The sequence below is a fragment of the Salvelinus namaycush genome, chromosome 16 (genome assembly GCF_016432855.1).
Source record: "Salvelinus namaycush isolate Seneca chromosome 16, SaNama_1.0, whole genome shotgun sequence".
Classification (NCBI taxonomy): Eukaryota; Metazoa; Chordata; class Actinopteri; order Salmoniformes; family Salmonidae; genus Salvelinus; species Salvelinus namaycush.
In genome coordinates, this window is record NC_052322.1 from 7017503 (window position 1) to 7038732 (window position 21230).

Genomic DNA, 21230 nt, shown 5'->3' on the forward strand with positions numbered 1-21230 from the left:
CGCCGTTCGTTGAGATAAGAAAACAGGGGGCTCAGACGAGGATAGAGAATAATGTATTTTTTTCTTCTCCCTGTACCCTCTGTTCTGTTGCGTCTACCGTTTTAAAACTGGGTGGTGACTTGGCGGTAAGTACCTGGCTCCTGTCCACCATGCTCTAATCCACACCACCTGGAAGCCATGGCAGTGTGAGCCACCAGACCCGCCAGTGGCATGCAAGGCCTTGAGCTCTTCCGCTCAGACACTTGGTGGATGCCCAGGCGCATAGAGGCACTCATTGTAGTGGAATATGGAACCGTTTATTGCACTGCAAGGCAATTCTGGCTATCTAGATTTTAGTGGGTCAGGCCACGTTATTCACATTTAACAAAAAAAATGTGCATAATATTGAACAGCATCCTCACATCGGGCATTCTGTACATCCTGTTCCTTCATGCTTCATTTTAATAAATGATAAAACTGTAAGCACCAATAATGAATGCAAATAGCCCTCGGAGATAAAAAAAAAAAGATCTCAGTGTATTTGAAAAACACAAGTATAGTATATTAAACACTATATTAATACATTTCCAAATGGATCGATACATTTATAAAGTATATACCTACACTTTCAGCTTATCAATACACTGTCGATAAATTTCTACACTGCCTCCACTACCACCTGGCAGTTAGGTTGATATTGATCTGGAAGAGAGAATAAACAGTAACTACAAACTCCCTGTTTGCAATTCAAATAAATAGCTACCCCTATTTATTTTAGCTAACGATGTTATCCAAGTTTCTAGAAATCTTTCATCCATATAGCTACAGTATGGACCACATATCTGCTTGTCATTGGCTCAGTACAAACCAAAAGAGAATTAGAGAAACATTCACATCACCACCAAATTGATGGAAATCATAGCAAAGGCAGAATGTAAGGGACAGGTAATTTAGTATTTATTTTATACCGAATAAAAACATAAATGCAACAATTTCTTTGATTCTACTGAGTTACAGTTCATATGAGGGAAATCAGTCGATTTAAATAAATGAATTAGGTCCTAATCTAAGGATTTCATGACAGGAATACAGATATGCATCTACTGGTCACAGATACATTACAAAATGGACCTCACAATGGGCCCCAGGATCTCGTCACGGTATTTTTGTGCATTCAAATTGCCATTGATAAAATGCAATTGTGTTTGTTGACAGTTCAGGAGTAAAAATGTGCTTTATATTATTCACATAATAAGTGAAGAAGCCGGATGTGGAGGTCCTGGGCTGGCGTGGTTACATGTGGTCTATAGTTGTGATGCAAGTTGGACGTACTGCCAAATTCTCTAAAATGATGTTGGAGGCGGCTTATGGTAGATATTGTATTATGGTGCATATTGTACTGGTAGAAAAAGCAAAAACAAATGTTTTCATTTGTACATCTGATTCCAGCAATTTAAGAAATGTTCTATGATTTAAAAAGATGGTAATCTGTGCCAAGGCACTTGACTTTAGGTGAAAGACTAACATAACAAAATGTGGGAAAAGTCAAGGGGTCTGAATGCTTTCCGAAGGCACTGTAGATATATTAGGTCTAGCCTGTAGAGAGCTGATGGGATCCTCCTAATTTAGTAGAGGCCATCACTCTGTTTTCTCCCGCAATTGCATAGCCTACATAAATGTTGCGCAACATGGGCTCATGGGCTTTCATGAAGTGTTTGATTTAGATTTTTGAATACATTTGCATTGATGTCAGAGTGATTAGAGGGACAATAGAGCGCTGTGTACCAGGCAGTTAGCAAGTTTGGTAGGCTACTAATGACCATCAGCATCAGAGCTTGGAGAAGCCTAATTACCGTGACTAAATGGTCACATGGAATTTGACTGCCGTCATGACTCGTGACCGCCGGTGTGACGGTAATACGGTCACCGTAACAGCCATAGGTATAGATACCGAGGGAGGGTGCAGGCTGACTACATGCTGACTGCAGGAATGTCCAACAGAGCTGTTGCCAGATCATTTAATTTCTCTACCAATGTAATTTTAGAGAATTAGTCAGTATGACCAACTGGCTTCAAACGCAGACCACGTGTAACCACGCCAGCCCAGGACCTCCACATCCGGCTTCTTCACTTATTATGTGACTTATTAAGCACATTTTTACTACTGACCTGATTTAGACTAGCCATAACAACAGGGTTGAATACTTATTGACGAGACATTTAAGCTTTTGATGTTGTATTCATTTGTAAAAATGTCAAAAAACATCCTTCCACTTTGACGTTATGGGGTATCGTGTGTAGGTCTCAATTGAGATGTTGCGTCACTGATTTAGGCCGTAACAACAACATGTGACAAATCAAGGGTTGTGAATACTTTCTGAAGGCACTGTATTTTCATGAAATAAACACACAGTGATTTAGACATACACTCACCACCCAGCTTATTAGGTACACCAACCCGTTCACAAAAAATGGATCGCTCCTACAGACAGTGAGTCACGCCAGATCCAGTTTCTCAGAAACGGCTGCCCTCCTAGGCTTTCCAGAGAATAGTGCGACAAACAAAAAAACAACCAGTCAGCGGCAGTCCTGTGGGCGAAAACAGCTCGTTGCTGTGAGAGGTCGAAGGAGAATGGCAAGAGAATCGTGCAAGCTAACAGGCAAGCTAACTGGCGGCAATGGGGGGTCCGACCCGGTAATAGATGGGTGTACCTAATAAACTGACCAGTGAGTGATGATTTAAAAATGTAAAATACTGGATGGGGGCTTTAACCAATCCCTTTGGCATGTAAAGAGGCTGCTGTTATGGATGAAACTTTCCCCCGAAGGAGCTACACAGCTATCATTAACAAGGACAAGTACCGTCATGTGTGAAGGCGAAACCCGAAGATAAATTGTACACATACTCCTACTTTAAGCAGTTAAATCTAAGCTTGACGCAAGTATCAAAATTCATTAGCAAGGTGTGCCTCTGTATAAAGCTGAGTCATTGGGAATGAGAGGCTGTTGGTGATATTCCACTGGATATTACCACATGTGAAGTGTGAGCTCTTTCAGACAGGAGCCTTTGTCCTTCGCTCTTCCAGACTGGGCGAAAAAACTGTGTCCCTCTGAAACGTTCAAAGAAACAAGGCACAGGGCAGAACCAACAAGAGTGAGCGAAAGTGTGTGTGTGAGAGTGAGGTGAGTGAGTGAGGTGTGTGTGTGTGGGGGGGGGGCAGTGGTGGGAAAGGCTCCTCCACCCAGAGCGTTGGAGGTTGAAGGCGGGTCAGTAACTGTGAGCACAACCAAAAAAGGGAAGGGCACACATGTATAGATATTTAAGATCCCCAGCCACAGCTTTACTGAGGAGCAAAGAGCCCGAGAAAGCAGTTGGCTAAAGGAAGCTTCACTTCAACCAGTCAGATTCCTCACTCAACTTATCCAATCCTGTTCTCTCAGTTTCTTCAAGACCTCTGGCACCGCTAAAGAATCAGCCTTGACCAGGACAGCTTGCATTCAACCCGAGCAAGACAAGAAAACTAATTTTAATATAGACAATTGTAAAGATGTCTTTGCTGACAGTGGCTCTGAGTTTTACCTTCCTCCTGCTGGTGCTGACAGAAGCGTGGGCGCAAAACCCAAGGAAGAGGCTGGCGCCACCCAAGCCTCCAAAGGCGCAGTGCTGCGATGAAGTGCGCTCCCTGAAGGTGCAGGTGGCCAACCTGACCAGCCTACTGGAGGAGCTGGGCCGCAAGCAGGAGACAGACTTGATGAACGTAGTAAGGCAGATGATCGAGCTGGACAAGCAGAATCGACAGCAGGAGTCCCGTGTCACTGAGGCCGAGAGCAAGTACTCTGAGATCAATAACCGGGTGGAAATCATGCAGCTGCAAGCCGCCCAGTCCGTCACTCAAACCACATCAGGTAAGAACCTAAGTTGTGGATATTTTAACATTTCTACAAACTTCAAAGTGTTTTCTTTCCAATGGTACCAACTCTATGCATATCCTGACTTCAGGGCCTGAGCTACAGGCAGTTTACTTTGGGCACGTCATTCAGGCAGAAATGGCGGAAAAAAGGGGCCTATCCCTAAGAAGTTTAAACCCCTTTGATTTGTTCATTGCTCCTCAGCAACAAAATAACATAGGAACAAAACACTACTTTACTGTGAATAAAACATTTAGTGTTGTTTTCCTTCATTTCATTTTCATTTATTTGCATTGTGAAAGTTTCAACTTCAGTGAATGTGATTCTCTAACCTTTTTTTAAATTGACTAATGAGGCTAGTAGGGGTAAAACACATGTTTTTTTGTGTGCAAATAACAGCCTATGAGTAGTAGAATGCAGTAGTACAGTACAGTAGTGACTGTGACAAATGGCCAGAGGGGAAATCTGGCCCGCTCCACATGACAAACCCAGGTCAGTTTAGACCGAGACGATACTCCCTTTCTGTAGATTGTTCAGCATCTGCTTCCAGACACTCTCCACAGGTGTAAGAAATCATATCACTAGCTGCCATACATAAAAAACTGCCATAAATACTCATAGCACACACCTGCCACTTTATATAATGTTTACATACCCTACATTACTCATCTCATATGTATATACTGTACTCTACACCATCTACTGCATCTTGCCTGTGCCGTTCGGCCATCGCTCATTCATATATTTTTATGTACATATTCTTATTCATTCCTTTACACTTGTGTGTATAAGGTAGTTGTTGTGAAATGGTTAGGTTAGATTACTTGTTAGATATTACTGCATGGTCAGAACTAGAAGCACAAGCATTTCGCTACACTCGCATTAACATCTGCTAACCATGTGTATGTGAGAAATAAAATTTGATTTGATTTAATGTCAGACACACAGGAAATGTGGTTGGTAAAAAAAATGATCCTCTTTATGATCACATCAGTCAGTCTGCAGTCAGAAAACAGAAAATCTACTTTAAAAAAGCCCCTCACAGAAATATTAGCCTACAGTTTCAGACGACTATTATTGAACAAACAACCAAAAAGGTTCAATTCTATTTGTATGTAGGCCATTATTCTTTGTTTAAAAAAATTACTATAATTATCAGTGGGCGTTCCCGAATCTTCGGCATCAGACAGCTGCCATCATTTGGTGAAAATGGAGCCTATAGTGTGCAAACTTGTCTGGGTGTCTCGTGAAAAGCCAAAAGCCATCGTTTGAACTCTAAGTGTCCCTTCTGCACGAAGTCTGCCAATAAAGACCACCTCTATCAAAGCCAATTGTTTCCATCCGTCATCTGAACTTAACCAAACTATTAATCACAGTGGGGAGATTTAACCAGGCAGTGGGGAGATTTAACCAGGCAGTGGGGAGATTTAACCAGGCATGTCGCAGTGTATATTTTAATACCCTATTAGCAGTAGTACATTTATGATGCTGCCACAGTGAACAGAGAAGCGCTTTATAATGACTGCAAATTATACAGACACTGTGCAGACAGGTAAGCAGAGCAGGAAGAAAAGCAAAGATTAGAGTGGCGTTTCCACTCCAGCCTCTAGCCATGAAAACACTTGATCCCTTTTTTATGCATTGGATCCATTACTCCCCAGTGATCTCAAAGCACCACAAATGGCATCACCATACCATCACAGAAACAATAGAGAGAACTATGCAAAGAAATGTAACCATGCTGTGTATAATATCCTTCTATCCAAAATTCTTTGACTTCTCTGGCAGACATCTATTCCCATGATACCGTTTGTCAATTAGCATTTTTAAAACCCGCCATGAAACAGCATCTGGTTTGGCCATCTCTAATGACAAAGCCTTTTCTTTTCTAGATGCCATCTACGACTGTGCATCCCTGTACACCAAGAACTACAAGATCTCTGGGGAGTACAAACTGCCTGCAGATGACTTCCTGAATACCCCTGAGATCAACGTAAGTGATAACCCTGGAACTACAAAAAAAGTTTTACATTCACAGATCCCTGCTACATTGTAGTCTCTGTATAATGGCAGGTCTTCTGTGACATGGAGAGCAATGGTGGTGGCTGGACGCTCATCCAGAGACGCAAGGTGGGCCTGACCTCCTTCAACCGCGACTGGAAGCAGTACAAAAATGGCTTTGGCACCATCCGCGGAGACTTCTGGCTAGGCAATGAAAACATCTTCCGTCTGACAAGGCAGCCCAGCATACTAAGGATAGAGATGGAGGTACAAAGGGTGGGGGTGGGAAACACAAAACAGGCTAGCTGCCCGAGAGCAGTAAATAGATAACAGCATGACTCTGACACACCCCACTCCTGAGGTAACTGATGATAGTGGCGGGAGGTTTTATCCAGAGCCAGGAGACTAAAGATACAAACACAGTAAAAACCTCTTGCTCCACCAAAAGTTATAACATTAGTTCAATATTCTCAGTTTCATAGTTTTACCACAAGATGTGCAGCAAACATCTAAATCGTGTATTGTTTCTGTTTTTCTGTTCTCCAGGACTGGGAAGGCCAGACCCGCTATGCAGAGTACAGTTACTTCACAGTGAACAACGAGTTGAACAGCTACAAACTCTTCATCGCCAACTACAGTGGAAACGCCGGGGACTCTCTGCGCTACCACAACAACACCAACTTCAGCACCAAGGGCAAGGACAACGACAAATGTGTGGACGACTGCGCTTCACTACGCAAAGGTACAAGAGGGACAAAATACTTAACTCTGGTTTAACTCACTGAATTAACACCTTCAAATTTCTTTCCAATGACTGCATTTTCACCTTTTTTTCCCTACAGGTGGTTACTGGTACAACTGTTGCACTGACTCCAACCTGAACGGCGTGTTCTATCGTTATGGCGACCACAGCAAGAGCACAGATGGAATTAGTTGGTACGGCTGGCACGGGCCCAACTACTCCCTGAAGAGAGTGGAGATGAAGATCCGGCCACAGAATTTTCAACCATAAACTCTTCTAACTTCACACTCTGGATGAAGCACATGCTTCAGATTTAACCAAACCTGAGCAACCAAATTGTCTTTCCCCTTTGTTATTGTCTGGAATATTTCTGTGGGTTGAATGTGTTATGTGTTTAAACATGTTTTATTGTAAATTGTAGTTCATTTTGTATTTATCATTTAAATATTTTATTTTCTTAAAAGCCTGAGCGAAGCCTCTTTACCACCGCTCCGTTAGGGTAAGTGAATGTTGCTTCCCGCCATCTTGTCTCATAGCAATAGGGTTTATTTATCAGTCATAACTCAAGCTGTAGTTAGGTTGATTACACGTGTCGGGCAGGTATGACAATGGGAAGAAAATAAAAAAAATATATATACAGAGATCCATCAAGTGTTGCAATGTACCTTTGTGAGTTACTGGAATGCGAACAACCACCCAAAGTACTTCCATCAGAAGTACCTGACAGATTTTATTGTAAGAAAACAAACACATATTTTGGAAATGTGTCCTTTGTAAAATGTGTACAGCTCTATAGTATGTTGTTTTGTGGGATAGGAAATAAACATGTATTTTTAAGAAAAGGTGTGTTGCTGATGGTAGTCAACGTGGTTTATTTGTCTAGCTGTCTGTCTTAGTTCAATATCATCAAATGATCCATGTAGTCATCACAAGACATCAGTGGTTAGTAGGTTTGAGAAGCTGCCAGTTGATCGCCCTCGTGTCTCTGATCAACCAATAACCATGCCTTTGCCTTCAGCCACCACTGAGCTCGGACTCACAGGTCACACTGACATTCATGCCACTGGGCAAAGGTCACATAGCCAAACTCCAGGGAACAAGACCACACACACACACACACACACGTTTCCCACGATTGCCCAGCATCATGTCAATGGCTTCTACAGCCACTCTGATAGGTCTTTACCACATTCAAAAACAATGACTTTGCAACTACCACTGAAATGGCACGTTAATGTAAGAGGTGAGGCAGTATGCCCATGGCATACCTTAATCAAGCTGGGTACACTGTCTGTGTATGTCCTTTTAAACAGGTGCCAAGGGCAGGATAGAGGAGATTCCAGATAAATAGTGGGTGCTTCCATTTGTGGCAGATGAGCGACATTCTAAAAAGTAAGTCCGTGGGAGCTTCGGGACGGTGATCAATGCTGAGAATAATTTAGGATAGATGACAAATTACAGAGCCATTCTATTGTATCTGCGGAGCTTGTTCGCTCCACCAGTCCAAAAAGGTTTCCACCGGAAGCTGCGGAGTGAAGCTTGGGGTCCCAAGGAGAATGTGAGGTCCCAGTCGGAGTCCTCATTAGTCTAGGAACCCTGTGCCCTGGTGTAACCTCTCGGGTGTGTATTTGGAATGCTCCTGTGCTAATGGCTGACACGCTTCATTTCTTCCAGCCATTCACTGCGAGGTCTGCCGGGGACATTTTAGAGTTCATTTACAGGGTAGCCTAACTTTCTCAAAGTGTTCTGCCGAAGCCTCAGCTATTTACAGTATATCAAGATAAGTACTGAAGGAGAATGTGTTTTAGTGCCTCTTTTTCAGCGCCAGCAAAGGGACCAATCTCTAGGTCCCGTGTAGCTCAGTTGGTAGAGCATGGTGCTTATAACGCCAGGTTTGTGGGTTTGATTACCACGGGGGACCAGTATGTAAATGTATGCAATCACTACTACAAGTCTGTTTAAGAGTGTCTGCTAAATGACAGAAATGTCAAAGTATCTTAAAAGTCAAATGAAGGAAATTACTAAATCAATATGCAGTCAAATACATTTTTTTTGACTCCTTCAGATGTAGCTTAGCAGAAACTAGGCCTATGTATTCAGAAAGTGTAAAAAACAAAAGAATATACAGTATAAGGCCGGAAAGCATAAATGATAGTAAGTGCTTTTACTGTCAACACAACATTTCAGAGTGTAGGCATATTGCATATGGATGACGTCAAACATTGCATTCCGCTAGCATTTACTGGCAATAAGTAATGCATAGGGCAGCAAGAGCTTATTTACATGGCAAATCAACAAAAGACTTCACAGAAAAGCATGTGTTTCATCAAGTGCTAAGGGATAGATACATCAAACCTGCATCAGTATCGGTTGTAAAGTATTTAGTGTTGAACCAACACACCAGTATCTCCACCATTGGTTCTATGTTGATATGCTTCATTCAGAGATAAAACAGTGTTGGTGGGTAATAATATAACTTGTTTCAGTACCAAGAAAACCTTTAGGTTCAACAAGTAAATGTTCTAAAATCATCTGGAATGTGAGAAACCAATGACCTCAACTGACTTCCATCAAAATAAAATTGCTTTAATCCTCGAGTTGTATTAATTTATTGAGCGGAGTGATCAGCTACCAGACAGCAAAGGCGACAAGGAAAAAGACGTAGGCTCTTTTGAAAAGGGTAAGAAGGAAGGAAGGAAGGACTCATTTTTAAGTATTTGAGCAGGGCCTTTGGCTTACCTAATGGTAAGTAATGGTCTAGACTAGTGGATTAACCCCAGATTGAGGTGCCTAAATAATTTTAGCAGACTCAAAATCCCTCATGCCTTAAGCCCCCCACATAACGTACGATTTTAGTAGTTTTATGCCACAATTTTGCCATCCCAGACAAAAGTTTGCAGAATGTGACAGAATTGCAGCAAATCGTACAATCTGGCCAGGTTGATATCAAGATTTTAATTGGGTAACACCGCACAGTGTGATGTAATAATCGTAAAAGACTGAATCCGACGTACAGTCTGCAAAATACTTAATAGTGTAAAGCCCCCGCATCTAGGCGGCTGTGGAGCATCAAAGTCGCCTTTAATTCCTAGGACGACGTGGATAATCGTTTTCGTGTCGGTAAATGCCTTCCACATATCCGCAATGCCTTAATGCTAAATAAATGAAGACCCAACTTTTTGAGATAACTTTTTGGCTTACAAATGCCACAATCAAGGTTTCATTGCTAGGCCCACCAGCAACTGAGTTACTGAATTTAATATATATTTTTTGTGTGAATAGGGAAGGTGACAAGAAATGGGAAAATATCTTCAAAATGTCCTGACTTAAGTGTATAATGCAATGGCCCCAGAAATCTACTACTTCTACACCAAAGTGTTGGAATAGAACAGGCTACGTGGTGCACAGGAGTCATTTTATGGGAAATCTTGGAGAGGTGAGAACCAGATGGAGAGATTGAAAACACTGAGCTGCTGGCTCCCGTCATTCATCATCATCAAGGCGGGGAGAAATTGAAAACAGGCCACTGAGAGAACGCTATTCCAGACCCCTCGGTGCACGAAAGGGGGCAAACGCACAATTGAATGGCTGGAAAACAATGGCTGGAAATACAACACTAGCGTAAAAGACAAGGGCGAGAGGAGGGATGGAAAGGTTCTGAGACAGAAACGAGATGGGTGGGGCTAAAGCTTAAGAGGATGTGAACGATGCTGAATGGGTGTAGACAAAGAAGAGCTTTTCACTACATACCAAAACAATTCTCAAAAGTGAGTTTCCAAGTTGATCAACTTTCAAAGCAGAATTACTTTCCCATTGTTCCTCAACAATGCAGTGTATGATATACCATTTTGTAGCTCTGAGTCTCTACTTTCAGGTGGCGAGTCACATTTAATATCAAAAGGAGGTATTCTTATTTCAGGGGAATGTACTTACTGTACTTAAAACCTCTTGACACTAGGGGGGCGCCATTTCGACTTTGTAAAAATTCGTTCCCAAATTAAACTGCCTCGTACTCAATTCTTGCTCGTACAATATGCATATTATTATTACTATTGGATAGAAAACACTCTCTAGTTTCTAAAACCGTTTGAATTATTTCTCTGAGTGAAACAGAACTCATTCTGCAGCACATTTCCTGTCAGGGAGTGAGATTTCAGAAATCGAGGTCCCTGTTCTGAGGTCAGTTTATAAGTCCCCATGTAAGCCATCGGGCTACATGCACTGCATACGCCTTCCTCTAGATGTCAGTAAGCGGGGAGAATTTGAATGGAGTGGATTGCGCAATCTGGGGCCCTATATAAGACTGTGGAACGGAAGTACCGTTCTTTTCAACGGGGCGCCTGGCGCAGCAGGGACATCACAATGGCCTCCTGCAAAGCTTTCGTTTTAGCAGTTCTATATCTCCGGTCATGTTTTTATTCGTTATAGTTGTTAAAGACATCATAAGGTAGTTAATTTAAACCGACTTATAGCAGTTTATATCAGTTTATTGCGATTTTCCTGGATTCCTTTGTGATGCGCTTTCACGAGTTGGATACCTCTCCAGTGGGTGGCTATCGTTAGCTGCTATTTCTACAGGAGAAGAGGACATCTTTCAACCAAAAGACGATTGTTCTGGAGAAAGGACACCTTGCCCAAGATTCTGATGGAAGCTCGGCAAATAGTAAGCAATCTTTATGTTGTTAATTCGTATTTATGTTGTCAAATAATAATTCCGCCATGAATTTCGGTGCGGTCTCGCTTTAGCGCACGCTGTATGCTGAAGTAACGTTAATTTTAAAAATGTAACACAGCGATTGCATTAAGAACTAATTTGTCTTTCATTTGCTGTCCAACTTGTATTTTTTTGTCAAGTTTATGAATAGTTTTCGATTAGAATAGGTGCCTCTCCAAGATGGCGCCGGACAGATTGCTTGAAGTTTTGGCCACTAATCACATTGTATAACCACGATTTGTGCCGCTAAATATGCACATTTTCGAACAAACTCTATATGCATTGTGTAATATGATGTTATAGGACTGTCATCTGAAGAATTCTGAGAAGGTTAGTGAAAAAATTTATATATTTTGGTGGTTTATACGTTATCGCTATTTTTGGCTTGAATCAATGCTGTTGTGATGTTTGCTATTGTGGTAAGCTAATATAACGCTATATTGTGTTTTCGCTGTAAAACACTTAGAAAATCTGAAATATTGGCTGGATTCACAAGATCTGTGTCTTTCATTTGCTGTACGCTGTGTATTTTTAAGAAATGTTTTATGATGAGTAATTAGGTAATACACGATGGTCTCTGTAGTTATTCTAGTCGCTTTGGTGAGAGTTGTGATGGTGGCTGCAATGGTAAACTATGATTTATACCTGAAATATGCACATTTTTCTAACAAAACATATGCTATACAATAAATATATTATCAGACTGTCATCTGATGAAGTTGTTTCTTGGTTAGTGGCTATTTATATCTTTATTTGGTCGAATTTGTGATAGCTACTGATGCAGTAAAAAAATGGTGGAGTAAGAAAAGTGGTGTCTTTTGCTAACGTGGTTAGCTAATAGATTTACATATTGTGTCTTCCCTGTAAAACATTTTAAAAATCAGAAATGATGGCTGGATTCACAAGATGTGTATCTTTCATCTGGTGTCTTGGACTTGTGATTTAATGATATTTAGATGCTAGTATTTACTTGTGATGCTATGCTAGGCTATGCTAGTCAGCTTTTTTACTGATGGGGGTGCTCCCGGATCCGGGTTTGGGAGGAATTAGAGGATAACCTGCGGTTTCTCTCTCTCTGTTTACACTTTGTCACCAAGGCAAGTGACAGATACTTTGAACTACTGGACATCTGACATCTCTTTTCCCCAACCATGTGCCACCACACGCATTCCACCAATACTGACACGGGGGAGCCAAAGAAAATGGACATTAAAAGCATTCTAGCAATTTTGTGGTTAGGCTTCACAAAGTAAAAGTGCAGTAAAACCTGTGTGAACCAACAAAAGCAAGATTTCTATAATCCAAGGGGAATTTGAAACATTCCAGCCATACAGTAGCCACACTGCCTCAGTAGCTACCCGTAGAATGTCTCAACAATTGATGTTGGCCATAGTCAAGTCTGGGAAGCACAGGAAATGTACAGCATGCACCCGCCAAACACTCCCCTATTCACTCAAAATGGGTTCTGCTGATCATTGTGTTCTCTTATTGAGGTTCCTACCTGATGAGGGACTCTAGAATGAGATGAGAGGCACCCTTCTGGAAAACCAGCTCTTTTCAGTGGAGGGCCTTGGCATATGCACGGCATTTGGCAGCCCTTTCGCCAAGCAGAACAATGTCATTGTCTCTCAGGGGAAGAGGAACCTGAAAAAACACAGCACATTCCTTAGATGGGTGGATTGATGATGTGGCATTGCTCTATATTAGGGTTCTCCAACTACGGGGCGAGCTACGGGGTGTGCAGGCCTATATTCCAGTTTATCACCACACCTGATTCAGCTAATAAGGGCCCAGATTGAGGATATTGATGAGTTTATTATTTTAATTAGGTGTGTTACTGCAGGGCTAGAACGAAAGCCTGCACACAAAGTAGCTCTATCCAGGACCGGAGCTTAAGACCCATTCTATAGGGCCCTGCTCATGATTGTGAACCCACCTTATCGCTGTGCTCCATGAACATGGTCAGATTGAGCAGGGTCTGGGTGAACTCGACGATGTCCTGGGAGCTGAGCTCAGCTCGATGCTGCGGATCAACTCATCCTGCTGGTCCTCACTCAGCTCCAACCAGCACGACAGGGAGGCTGTAATGAACAGATCACGAACGATGGATGGGAGAATAAACATCCATTAGATCAGATCACAATCAGTATGGTGGATTCTGGGGGTGAATGTTTCATCGTAATAGTGATACGTTTCATTCATTAAGCATTTTTTGGGCTCAAATCACAGAAATAATGTTTTTTCTAATTGGTTGCTTTGTGTATTTCGGTTAGATAGTTATGAACTTTTAAAAGAAAAGTCAAGCAATGCTGTTGTTTATGCATCTTTAGTCAATTGTAAGTCACAGTGAATTGCAAGTCTCTTTGAATTGTAAATCTGCTGAATGGCCACATCATATTGGCTAGGCTTCAGAAACGAAAAACAGCCTGTGGATGCAACACCAGTCAAGATATGTCAGCAAAACAAAATATTATTTGGTTTAAGAGTGGAAATGAGGACCTCTGTTGAAAAATGGGCGACTGCCTGGTGCTCTGAAGTGTGGTGGAGGGAGGGAGGGAGGGAGGGAAAGAGAATAGCTATACCTGGCCAGGGGAATGTAGGTTTGGGCCAGCGACCAGCACGAGCGCAGGGTCGTTAAGCAGGACCACGCTCAGGCGCCTCAGCCACAGAAATCACATTAATGCGCTTCATATGGAGTCAGTTGGGTGAGGGAAGATGGAAGAAATCAGCACATCTGACAGGTCAGTGTCTCGCACCGTTTTGAAATGATTAGACGTGCTGAAACAAAGGTGCTTCAAAATCATTGTGCATTGGTGTCTTATTGGGAGGGAAATGTGGATGACAACATTTTTACATTTACATTTTAGTCATTTAGCAGACGCTCTTATCCAGAGCGACTTACAGTAGAGTGCATACATTTTATTACATTTTTACATACTGAGACAAGGATATCCCTACCGGCCAAACCCTCCCTAACCCGGACAACTGAGCAGATTGTCAAATATGTGTTTTATATATCCACCACAAACCGACTACTTGAAAAAGTACTTATCAACTCTGATCATGAAGTGATTTGATCATCTAAAACCAAAAGCACTACCTGTTTGAGGACAAAAAAAACTATTAGTTGAAATGGAAGCATAATACAAGACACAGTCCAGGAATGGAAATGACATGTTATTTCTCCTGACCTTCTGCAGGGCCGCGGTGCTGACGTGGCGCTTCTTCATTGGCCCCGCCTCTGCTGTGTCGCTCAGGTTACTGCGCAGCTGGAAGATCAGAGGGTCCTCTTCCTGCTCTGCCAAAGTGTACCCCTGAGATAAACACGGTTACCATGAGGATACACACACACACACACACACACACACACTCAGTGAGCCCAGGGCTTCTAAACATCTGTTCTGCCCACAAGTTTCATTTCCTTCCTGAAGTAAAAAAACACACTGTAAGCAACGCGCCTCAATTAATCCTGTTCTATTACACTGTCTGCTTGGAATCATAATTGTTCAAACTTGCCTCGTGCGTTTCTCACAGATTGCCTCCTCGCTATTCTCGAACACATTTCACAACACGTGGTGTCCAAAAAAGGTGAGACCAGAAACTGACCTTGACGATCCGACAGATGAGCACATCACAGCGCTGGTGTTTGATCCTGTGCTTCAACATCACTTTGTTCACCATGGGGATGAAGATCTGGTACTAAAGCAGGGAAGTGGAGGAATAGAGGAGAGATAAGAGACACCCATGACAGACTGGCGATGCTTTTGATGGTTTGATCAAAAGCTGCTGCGGGGCCAGACTTCCCTGCATGTGGTGGGGTTGGATTTCTAAGGGAGGGGTGACATCATCGACTCTTAAAGAGTAACACTCCCTACTGCCGCTGTGGCACCTTGAGATGGCACAGGAGTCGATTGAAGGGGTGTGCGCGCACTATGGGTGAATGATGTGCAAGCCGAGGATTCCAGTGACTCTGAAACATGGATAAACAACACCCCAAACACAGCTCTGCTACCAAAGTGCACTGGGAGAGAGAGTGTGGATAAGCTGAGAGGAACATCGAAATGGGAGCACTTCTGCCCTAAGCCCACCCATCAAGAGGTTCCTGTGCTTGGCCCTCCTATGTTGAACATAGTAAATGGCTCCCTATCCACGGATGTGTACCAAACTCACTAAAAGTAGCAGCAATAAAGTCTCTCTTGAAAAAGCCAAACCTTGACCCAGAAAATATTAAAAACTATTGGCCTATATCGAATCTCCCATTCCTCACAACATTTTTAGAAACAGCTGTTGCGCAGCAACTCACTGCCTTCCTGAAGACAAACAATGTACACAAAATGCTTCAGTCTGGTTTTAGACCCCATCATAGCACTGAGACTGCACTCGTGAAGGTGGTAAATGACCTTTTAATGGCGTCAGACCAAGGCTCTGCATCTGTTCTCTTGCTCCTAGACCTTAGTGCTGCTTTTGACACCATCAATCATGACATTCTTTTGGAGAGATTGGAAACCCTAATTGGTCTACATGGACAAGTTTTGGCCTGGTTTAGATCGTATCTGTCGAAAAGATATCAGTTTGTCTATGTGGATGATTACAAATCAACTGAAAATGTCGGTGTTCCTCAAGGTTCCATTTTAGGACCACTATTGTTTTCACTATATATTTTACCTCTTGGTGATGTCTTTCTGAAACATAATGTTAACTTTCACTGCTATGCAGACGATACAAAGCTGTAAATTTCGATGAAACATGGTGAAGGCCCAAAATTGCCCTCCCTGGAAGCATGTGTTTCAGACATAAGGAAGTGGATGGAGGCAAATGTTTTACTTTTAAACTCGGACAAAACCGAGATGCTAGTTCTAGGTCCCAAGAAACAAAGAGATCTTCTGTTGGATCTGACAATTAATCTTGATGGTTGTACAGTCGTCTCAAATAAAACTGTGAAGGACCTCGGTGTTACTCTGCACACTGATCTCTCTTTTGACGTAACATTGCAAAAATCAGAAGCTTTCTGTCCAAAAATGATGCAGAAAAGTTCATCCATGCTTTTGTCACTCCTAGATTAGACTACTACAATGCTCTACTTTCCGGCAACCACGATAAAGCCCTAAATAAACTTCAGTGAGTGCTAAACACGGCTGCTAGAATCTTGACTAGAACCAAAAATGTTTATCATATTACTCTGGCTTCCTGTTAAGGCTAGGGCTGATTTCAAGGTTTTACTGCTAACCTACAAAGCATTACATGTGCTTGCTCCTACCTATCTCTCCGATTTGGTCCTGCCGTACATACCTACACGAACGCTACGGTCACAAGACGCAGGCCTCCTTATTGTCCCTAGAATTTCTAAGCAAACATCTGAAGGCAGGGCTTTCTCCTATAGAGCTCCATTTTTATGGAATGGTCTGCCTATCCATGTGAGAGACGCAGACTCGGTCTTGCCCTTTAAGTCTTTACTGAAGACTCATCTCTTCAGTAGGTCCTATGATTGAGTGTAGTCTGGCCCAGGGGTGTCAAGGTGAATGGAAAGGCACTGGAGCAACAAACCACTCTTGCTGTCTCTGCCTGGCCAATGCCTCTCTCTCCCCCGGGATTCTCTGCCTCTAACCCTATTACGGGGGCTGAGTCACTGGCTTATTGGTGCTCTTCCATGCTGTCCCTAGGAGGGTTGCATCATTTGAGTGGGTTGAGTCACTGACGGGATCTTCCTGTCCGGGTTTGGCGCCCCCCTCGGGTTCATGCCGTGGGGGGTGATCTTCGTGGGCTATACTCAGCCTTGTCTCAGGGTAGGAGGTTGGTAGTTTGAAGATATCCCTCTAGTGGTGTGGGGGCTGTGCTTTGGCAAAGTGGGTGGGGTTATATCCTGCCTGGTTGGCCCTTTCCCTGAGTATCGTCGGACAGGGCCACAGTGTCTCCCAACCCCTCCTGTCTCAGCCTCCAGTATTTATACTGCAATAGTTAATGTGTCGGGGGCTAGGGTCATTCTTATGTCTGGAGTATTTCTCCTGTCTTATCCGGCGTCCTGTGTGAATTTAAGTATGCTCCCTCTAATTCTCTCTCTCCCTCGCCCTCCCCTCCCGGAGGACCTGAGCCCTGGGATCATGCCTCAGGACTACCTGGCCTGATGACTCCTTGCTGTCCCCAGTCCATTTGGTTGTGCTGCTGCTCCAGTTTCAGCTGTTCTGCCTGCGACTATGGAACCCTGACCTGTTCACCGGACGTGCTACCCTGTCCCGGACCTGCTGTTTTCGACTCTCTCTAGTGCACCTGCTGTCTCTAACACTGAATGCTCGGCTATGAAAAGCCAACTGACATATACTCATGAGGTGCTGACCTGTTACACCCTCTACAACCACTATGATTGTTATTTGACCCTCCTGGTCATCTATGAACGTTTGAACATTTTGGCCATGTACTGTTATAATCTCAACCCGGTACAGCCAGAAGAGGACTGGCAACCCCTCAGAGCCTGGTTCCTCTCTAGGTTTCTTCCTAGGTTCCTGCCTTTCTAGGGAGTTTTTTGTAGCCACCATGCTTCTACATCTGTATTGCTTGCTGTTTGGGGTTTTAGGCTGGGTTTCTGTATTGCACTTTGACATCGGCTGATGTAAAAAGGGCTTTATAAATACATTTGATTGATTGATTTTTATGAACACATTTCCTCCATCCAGTCCAGATGGGTAATGAACAGAGTGTGACAAAAAAACGTAAGACCCTGGCACTTTGTATGTCAGAAAGTGGGCCCCATTTCTTCGGTACAGTAAATTCTATAGTACAAATTGATAAGAGGTGGGAAAGAAAATTGAACGTGGGAGTGAAAATACTCATGTGAATAAGAGCTGTGTGCCAATTTATTTTAAAAAAACTAAAAAAAATGGACTTTACAGTACATGTCCCCTACTACCAATTGTATGGGAGATTGGTGGTATACTGACTTGCGGGCCAGTAGGGGTACGTCCGGTGCAACAAACAGCTTGACGATGGGAGGTAGCAACAGGTGGAGCTGGTCGTCCAGGTTGGCACCTAACAGTTGAATTGCACTGAGGAGCTGAAGACACTATAGAGCCAATAGAGTTACAACGGGCAATCTAAGGACCAGATAGTCCTTATGGTACACCTAGTGGGAGCGACTGGTATAGGTAGCACACTATGCATCCATACACTGGTATGATGGTCAAGAAATATAACAGGACATGAGGTACCAAACAACTTGTTTTGCTTCAGCAATGTCAGTCGGATGTTTGTATTTATAAGGCGTACAGATGCAACCTGTACGGTAAATGATTTCCTATGCCAACATTCTCATCTTCCAAAAGGGGTTCTTGTTCATTGCGAGCTAAGTCTACAGGACAGTGGTCTTTTCGATATTGCTAACCCTCCTGCTTCCTTCATAACAGTACAATGGTTCCAACACCACCATCTAGCCACGGATTTTAGTACATCTGGTCAAGTGGGTAGATCATTTCTGTGGAACTAACTGATGTTCCTGTACACGGTTTCTCAATGGGATGGGGCGGACAGCTCCCGCAAATGATGGAGTTCCGTTTCCTGTTCTCTACTTGGACTAGGAAGGTAACCTGATTCTTTCTGGCTCTGCCATGACCCTCTGGTGATACGTATCGAGGTTAGACCTGCATCCCAAATGGCACCCAATTCCCTATATAGTGTACTACTTTTTACCAGAGCCCCCTTATTGACTCTGGGGAAAAAGTATAGCACTGTATAGGATATAGGGTGCTATTTGGGACTAAACCCAGAATTCGGGTTCTATAGACCATTCCCAGACATAGTGTAGGGGGTTGAAACTAGTATGCTTCTGGTTAGCTAATATTCATCGCTGGCTTATAGAAACAAGACAAGCGCTACAACGGAGCGTTGAATAACTGTGGTGGGTTAGAGTGCGATGTTAACCCTATGGTCTATTTTCACCGCCAAGATTTGCTGTTTGAGGAAAACCTGTATTGTTGTCATTGCTAAGTCGGTGAAATAGGAGAGTGCCAGCTATGCTTCATTGGCTGGGTTGTTGTAACGATGGTGCTTTGGCTAGATTCAAAGAGTAATGGGGGAGTTTTGATGGCAACCGGAAGAACAGGAAGTAAACTGGTCTGTGATGGAGAGCTGTTGTGGCAGGCGTGAAGTAGATAAATAATTCATCAGTTTTGTAAAATCATTACATTTATGTAATGTTTCCTCAAATCCTCAGAATGTATATTTCACTAACCATGACTGCCGCTGTACAATTACAATGTGTGTTGATGTAGTCATCATTGGTTACAGGAAAAACACGTTTTCAGAACAAATATTAACGAGCGCATTACCTCTATGTGGTGCTGGGAAAATAAAGCACACTACATAGTCCAACGTGATAAGAGACTCCCGCACTCAAATGTAACTCTGCATGTCTATGTCGGACCAGACATTTATGTCATTGCTGGCTGAGGCAATGGGATAAATGAGCGGGCAATGACGTAAGTGGACCGATTTACACATCCAGAGGTAAATGTCATTTCAACCAGTTCTGCCCGCTGACAACTTCTTGGAAAAGGTCCAACTCTGACCAAAAGGTGGGCAAGCAAACCCCCAGAAGTAAATCTGTGTGGAGGTAAGTCCTGAGAAAAGATGACGTTATCCTCATGACCTTACCTTGATGGTCACACGGCGGCCCGTGCTCATGTGGTGCATGAAGACGTACAGCAGTGAGGAAGGAGCTGCAGCAGGCAGAGTTTGAACTCGTCCCCTAGGGCCACCACAATTTGCTCAATCAGATATACAGTGCATTCGGAAAGTATTCAGACCCCTTGACTTTTTCCACGTTTTGTTACATTATAGCCTTATTTTACAATTGATTGAATAGTTGTTTTCCCTCAATCTACACACAATACCCCATAAGGACCAAGCATTATGGGGTATTGTTTTTTAGAAATATTAGCAATTGTATTCAAAATAAAAACTGAAATCACATTTACATAAGTATTCAGACCCTTCACTCAGCACTTTGTTGAAGCACCTTTGGCAGCAATTACAGCCTAGAGTCTTCTTGTGATGATGTCTCCCCCTAGGTTTTCCTCTAGGGTTTTGCTTGTGCTTAGCTCCAATCCGTACATTTTTTATCCTGAAAAACGTCCCAGTCCTTAAAAATTACAAGCATACCCATAACATGATACAGCCACCACTATGCTTTGACAATAAGGAGAGTGGTACTCAGTAATGTGTTGTATTGGATTTGCCCCAAACATAGTGGTTGTTCCTTTAAAAGTTTGGAGCTTATGCCAGCATTTGTGGTAGATGGTGGCAGATTTTGGTGAATTGCATCATTCTGGCAACAATGGCTGACACGTTGCCATAAAATTCTGCGGCACCCCGCAAGCTGTGCTTCAGTGCACAGCAACTTTTAAAGGAAGAACCACTGTGAAATAACATTTTATACATTTTTAATTCAGGCTGTAGCAATAAAATATAGAAAAAGTCAAGTGGTGTGAATAGTTTCTGAAGGCACTGTATGTGAAAGTACAGCACCTGTACACCAGCATAAGAAACAATGGTTGACTTGTTCGAATCATAGTTGCACACCTCACATAGCCTAGCCCGTAGGCCTATATGTTTTAATAAAGTTTGTCACAACTAAAGTGGCCAAATAACTTTAAGCACATTAATCTGCTTTACAAGGGGTATAGAGCCTAGCTTTTCGTTAGGCCAAATAAGTTTAACTTCTTCTGGCTGCAAGCCCGAGGCCGGCCACAATATGACAACAGCCACTTCAAGTGCAGGGCGCGAAATTCAAAATATATTTTTTAGAAATATTTAACTTTCACACATTAACAAGTCCAATACAGCAAATGAAAGGTACACATCTTGTGAATCCAGCCAACATGTCCGATTTTTAAAATG

The 21230-nt window shown here is 42.8% G+C and overlaps 1 protein-coding gene and 1 pseudogene across 1 annotated transcript; one reads left to right on the forward strand and one right to left on the reverse strand.

Annotated features, from left to right (window-relative positions):
- The window catches only part of LOC120060866, a 102106-nt pseudogene that overhangs the window by 42909 nt on the left and 37967 nt on the right, over positions 1 to 21230 (reverse strand).
- LOC120060592 (angiopoietin-related protein 7-like) lies at positions 3528 to 6901 on the forward strand. Its single transcript, XM_039009967.1, has 5 exons — positions 3528 to 3885; positions 5781 to 5881; positions 5962 to 6156; positions 6436 to 6631; positions 6732 to 6901. The coding sequence occupies exons 1-5, from the start codon at positions 3528 to 3530 to the stop codon at positions 6899 to 6901; spliced, it is 1020 nt and encodes a 339-aa protein (XP_038865895.1).